The following is a 5,669-nucleotide window of genomic DNA, read 5'->3' on the forward strand; positions in this document are numbered from 1 at the left end:
TGGCCGACCCCTGCACCTATTGTTTATGTTTCTGTGTAAAAGCTTTTCACTCCACATCACCGTCTACATTTCTCCTGCGACACTCAGTCTGAGGAAGGGTCTCGACCTGGAAACGTCGCCCATTCCTTCTCTCCAGAGATGTTGCCCGTCCTGCTGAGTTGCTGCATCATATTGTAGTCTGGCCCCCCTTGAGGTTTTATCTCAGGTTTGCAGCCTCTGCAGCTGCTGTGATTGTTTCTCCTCCCCCGCCTACCACGTGGTGTAGGAGCCGGGGGGCGGGGCCAGTCTCGCCGTGACAACCGTTGCTAGGGCGGAATGGGCGCCTCCGATTGGCGGAGGACGCTGTCAGTCCGAGGGTCGGGGCTACGGCTCGACGTAACGGACGCGGCTCTGATTGGTCGGACGCATGGAGGGGCGGGACCTGGTCTTTTGTCACTTCGTAGCCGGGGGAGGCGTAACGTGACGCTACCCGTCATTCAGGGAGAGGGCGGGATCTGGTCAATTGTGACGTCGGGGCCTGGAGGCAGGCGTGACTTGGGGCGGTCCGTTACGGTGGGGGTAAGGGGCGGGACCTGGTCCTTTGTGACCCAAGGATGGGGCGGGACCTGGTCCTTTGTGACGTCGGGGGGGGGGGGGGGAGTGGGGCGTGATGCTGCCAGTCATTGGTGGGGGTTGAGGGGCGGGACCTGTTTTTTTGTGATACAGTAGGGGGCGGGACCTGGTCCTTTGTGAAACAAGTAGGGGGCGGGGCCGGTTCATTTGTGACGTACGGTGGGGGCGGGACCTGGTCCTTCGTGACGCAAGGAGAGGGCGGGACCTGGTCGCCACGATGGGATTGACAGGACGAGGCCAGCGCCGGGAGCTCAGGTGGGAACAGCTGCCGCCGCCGACGCCGCGTCCTTTCCCCACCCACCCCCTCCCTCCTCCCCTCTCAAAGGACGATCCTGCGGCCGGCGCCCCGAGGCGGGCGGGCGGATTGCAGGTCTCTTGTGCTCCTACGGTAGCGCCCTCTCTCGGCGGGAGGCGGTAATGCAGCGTCTCTGGTCCTGTATAATGCCCCAGCTATCGGCGGGAGGCCGCGCTGCAACTATCCGCGTTCCCCACAGACTCTGCCCGACCCGCTGAGTGACTCCAGCACTCTGTGACCTTCTTCCCTTGATGCATGTCGCCACCAGGTGCCCCTCGGTTTTGGGGATGACGTCAAGCCGCCGGTTAGACAATAACAATAGGTGCTGGAGTTGCCATTCGGCCCTTCGAGCCAGCACCGCCATTCAATGTGATCATGGCTGATCATCCCCAATCAGTACCCCGTTCCTGCCTTCTCCCCATATCCCCTGTCTCCGTTATTTTTAAGAGCCCTATCTAGCTCTCTCGTGAAAGCATCCAGAGAACCTGCCTCCACCGCCCCCACAGCAAGAATGTCCTTCCTCAAATTAGGGGACCACAAACTGCTCACAATATTCCAGGTGTGGTTGTGCGTGTGGCAGATGTCACGGCGCAGGGCGGGCGGGTGTACATCAAGGTGCAGGGCGACTGGCTGCCGGACGTGTGGTCGGGCGGCTCGACGCGGTGCCTGGATGCTCGGCGCCCCCAGGTTGGCCAGACCCCCCCTTTTCCCACTTGCTTCCTCAACCCCACTCCCCTATTTCCCCCCGCCCCCTCCCCTCACTTCCACCGTCCTCATCCCTCTTCCCCACCATCCTCATACCCCTTCCTCACCATCTCTCCCCTCCTTCCCCTCACTTCTTTCCCTCCCCCCCCCGTCACTCCCCTCATCCCCCTGCCCTTCTACCCCCTTCAAGCATTAGTAATGTTGATACATTAATAATGTCCTGTTTGGACAGCTGACCCTTTGTGTTCTCCTCCTGCAGGGTTTAGAAGCCGTTGCTGAGGAAGACCACATGATGGGGCACAACAAGGAGAAGCGTTATGAGTGCGACGTGTGTGACAAGGCCTGGCAGCACCCGAGCCAGCTGGAGACCCACCAGCGGGTGCACATGGGTGAGAAGCCCTATGGCTGCTCCACCTGCGGCAAGAGCTTTGGCTGGTTGTCGGGGCTGCGGGAGCACTGGCGGGTGCACAGCAGTGAGCGGCCCTTCACCTGCTCCGACTGCGAAAAAGGCTTCGTCGTCCAAGGACCTGAAGGTACACAGGCGCGTGCACACCGGGGAGCGCCCGTACACTTGCAGCGACTGCGGCAAGGGCTTCACCCAGTCTTACTACCTGCTGAAGCACCAGCGCACCCACACCGTCGAGCGGCCCTTCACCTGCGCCCTGTGCGGCAAGGGCTTCTCATGCTCTACCAGGCTGCTATCCCACCAGAGGGTGCACACCGTCGACCGTCCCTTCACCTGCAACGACTGCGGCAAAGGCTTCAAGTCGTCCATGAACCTGAAGGTGCACCGGCGCCTGCACACCGGCGAACGGCCCTACACCTGCGCACAGTGCGGCAAGGGCTTCACCTGCTCCACCAGGCTGCACTACCACCAGCAGGTGCACTCCGGCGCCCGTCCCGTCCCCAGCCCGGTGTGTGCAGAGCGCTTTACCATGGCCTCGCACACCCTGTCTCACCAGCACGTGCACACCAGTGGCCAGCCCTATGACTGCCCGTACTGTGGTGAGACGTTTGACAGCACGCGGGGGTTGCAGCAGCACCGGCGGACCCACGCCGGCGACCAGCTGCTCCCACTATGGCAAACGTTTCAAGAGCGCACGTGGGCTGCGGGAGCACCAGTGTGAGAAGCCCTGTGTTTCTCCACCTGCGCCAATAGCTTTGTCTTTTTTTCGGGGCTGTGGGAGTACCGGCTGGTGCACAGCAGTGAGCGGCCCTTCACCTACTCCGACTGCGACAAAGGCTTTGTGTTGACCATGGACCTGTTGGTTCACGGGCCCTTGTACACCGGGGAGCGCCCCTACACCTGCACCCACTGCGGCAAGGGCTTCACCCAGTCCTCCAGGCTGCTGTCCCAGCAGCGGGTGCACGCCGGCGACCATCCCTTCCCCAGCCCGGTGTGTGGAGAGAGCATTGCCAGGACCTCCCACACCATGTCTCACCAGCGGGTGAACACCACTGGCCAGCCCTACGTATGCCTGTAATGCAGTGAGGCATTTGATAGCTCGCTGGTGTTGCGGCAGCACCGGCGGGCCCACGCCGGTGGGCGGCTGCTCCCACTCCGTCAAGCGTTTCAAGAGCGCACGGGGGCTGTGGGAGCCCCAGCGGATGCACACCGGAGAGAGACCCTTTTTGTGCGCTGAGTGTGGCAAGGGTTTCACCCGCATGTCCAGCCTGTGGCAGCACAGGCATACCCACAGCAGTGAGCTTCCCTTCCCCTGCATGTCCTGTGGTAAGGGCTTCACCCGCCTTGACCACCTGCTGGATCGTCAACCATACCTGCTTCCCACAGACGCTACCTGTCCCGCTGAGTTGCTCCAGCATTTTGTGTCCTCTTTTGTAAACAAGTTCCTGCATTTCCTTTTTTTTAAACCATTCTGGTTAACCATCTCTGTACCTACCCCAAAGCCTCCACATCAGTCCAACAGTGGAGTGACCAGAACTGTATGCAATGCTCCAAATTCTACCTGACCAATGTCCCTTAAAGCTGCACATATAAATTCCTCTCTCCTTATCTCACATCGTTTTATCTCCTTAATTTCCATCGTTCTGTCACTTACTACAGTCTGCTCACCATCCCCTCATCTGTTAACATAGTGTCTGTCTGAAGAAGGGTCCCGTCCCGAACTGTCACCTATCCATATTCTCCATAGATGCTGCCTGACCCGCTGAGTTACTCCAGCACTCTGTGACATGTCACATTTCCATTTTCTTCACAGATGCTGCCTGACCTGCTGAGTTACTCCAGCACTCTGTGAAATGTCACATATCCATGTTCTACACAGATTCTGCCTGACCCGCTGAGTCAATGCAGCACTCTGTGAAACGTCACCTATCCATGTTCTCCACAGATTCTGCCTGACCCGCTGAGTTAATGCAACACTTTATGTTAAAGTCATAGAGTGAAACAGTGTGGAAACAGGACCTTCGGCCCAACTTGCGCACACTGACCAACATGTCCTGGCTACAGTAGTCCCACCTGCCTGCGTTTGGCCCATATCCATCCAAACTTGTCCTATCCATGTACCTGTCAATAACTGTTTCTTAAACGTTGGGATAGTCCCAGCCTCAAATACCTCCTCTGGCAGCTTGGTCCATACACCCACCACCACTGTGTTGAAAAATTACCCCTCAGATTGCTATTATATCTTTTCCCCTTCACCTTAAACCCATGTCCTCTGGTCCTCGATTCCCCTATTCTGGCCAAGAGATTCTGTGCATCTAACTAACCTATGTTCTTTGCAAGATTCCAGCATCTGCAGTTTCTTGTGGCTCTCTCACCTATATCAACCTCTCACTTCTGAAGAAGGGTCTCAACCTGAAACATCACCCATTCCTTGTCTCTGGAGATGCTGCCTGTCCCGCTGAGTTACTCCAGCATTTTGTATCCACCTATCACTTTCCAGGCTTTGTCCAGACCCCGTCTCTCTTTTCCAACCAAGTCCTGGAGTCTGGCCTGACCCCATCTCTTTTTTCCAGCTTTCTCACCCGACTCCCATCAGTTCAAAGAAGGGCACAGACCCGATACGTCGCCTGTCCATTCCCTCCAGAGTGCCGGTAGAACTCAGCAGGTCAACCATCCGTGGTGGGAAACGAATAGAGAAGTGTTCCTAATATAAGCCCTCCTTGGCACTGTCGAGAATGCGGTGTCCGTTCATAGAAACATAGAAAATAGGAGTAGGCTATTCGGCCCTTCGATTCAATATGATCATGGCTGATTATCCAACTCAGTATCCTGTACCTGTTTTCTCTCCATATTCCCTGATCCCTTTAGCCACAAGGGTCACATCTAACCCTCTTAAATATAGCCAATGAACTGGCCTCAACTAAATTCTGTGGAAGAGAATTCCAGAGATTCACCACACTCTGTGTGAAAAATGTTTTTCACATTTCAGTCCGAAAAGATTTCCCCTTTATCCTTAAACTGTGACCCCTTGTGCCGGACTTCCCCAACATCGGGAACACTATACACACATATATTATCTACTAGACTAAGCATTTGACATGATGTAACATAAATAATCCATTCTTTTTGTTTCAACTGTTCAACTATAAAGTGTTAGCGCAGGTTCAGTATCTAGAATGAACTGGACTAAGTGGGACCCGTTGGGTCCCATGTTCACACGGGAGGGCTGGTCCCCCGACGCAATATTCCACCTCTCCACCAATTCCAATATTGGTGGCAGGTAGGGGGGCTTTCTGGAGTGCTGGTATGGGTTTTTGGGGTGGCAGCTCAGTCCCTCAAGCCTGATCTGCTGGCAGCTGACTCACGGCTGGTGGGCTGACAGTTGACTCATGACTATTCCTACAAATTCCTTTTCAAGCAGGGTGCAAGGCCACCAAATTCAAGGGCAATTTCTTACCACTTTGAGCAGGGTGCATGGCCACCAAATTCAAGGGCAATTTCTTACCACTTTGAGCAGGGTGCAAGGCCACCAAATTCAAGTGCAGTTTCCTACCACTTCAAGCAGGGTGCAAGGCCACCGAATTCAAGTGCAGTTTCATACCACTTCAAGCTGGATCCAAGGCCACCGAATTCAAGTGCAGTTTCCTACCA

General features: G+C 56.1%; 1 protein-coding gene across 1 annotated transcript; it reads left to right on the forward strand.

Annotated features, from left to right (window-relative positions):
- The first annotated feature begins 315 nt into the window (after positions 1 to 315).
- LOC116969160 (zinc finger protein 239-like) lies at positions 316 to 2,739 on the forward strand. Its single transcript, XM_033016082.1, has 4 exons — positions 316 to 454; positions 1,467 to 1,594; positions 1,872 to 1,952; positions 2,059 to 2,739. Exons 1-4 carry the CDS (start codon positions 316 to 318, stop codon positions 2,737 to 2,739), a joined length of 1,029 nt encoding a protein of 342 aa, XP_032871973.1.
- The last annotated feature ends 2,930 nt before the right edge of the window (positions 2,740 to 5,669 follow it).

The sequence above is a fragment of the Amblyraja radiata genome, unplaced genomic scaffold, assembly GCF_010909765.2.
Source record: "Amblyraja radiata isolate CabotCenter1 unplaced genomic scaffold, sAmbRad1.1.pri S116, whole genome shotgun sequence".
In the NCBI taxonomy this organism is placed as follows: Eukaryota; Metazoa; Chordata; class Chondrichthyes; order Rajiformes; family Rajidae; genus Amblyraja; species Amblyraja radiata.

Coding starts and splice junctions, on each gene's coding strand:
- LOC116969160 (XM_033016082.1), top strand. CDS start 316: ATGGGCGCCTCCGATTGGCGGAGGACGCTGTCAGTCCGAGGGTCGGGG. Junction 1,595..1,871: donor TGGATGCTCGGCGCCCCCAG/GTTGGCCAGACC, acceptor CTCCTCCTGCAG/GGTTTAGAAGCCGTTGCTGA. Junction 1,953..2,058: donor AGTGCGACGTGTGTGACAAG/GCCTGGCAGCAC, acceptor GGTTGTCGGGGC/TGCGGGAGCACTGGCGGGTG.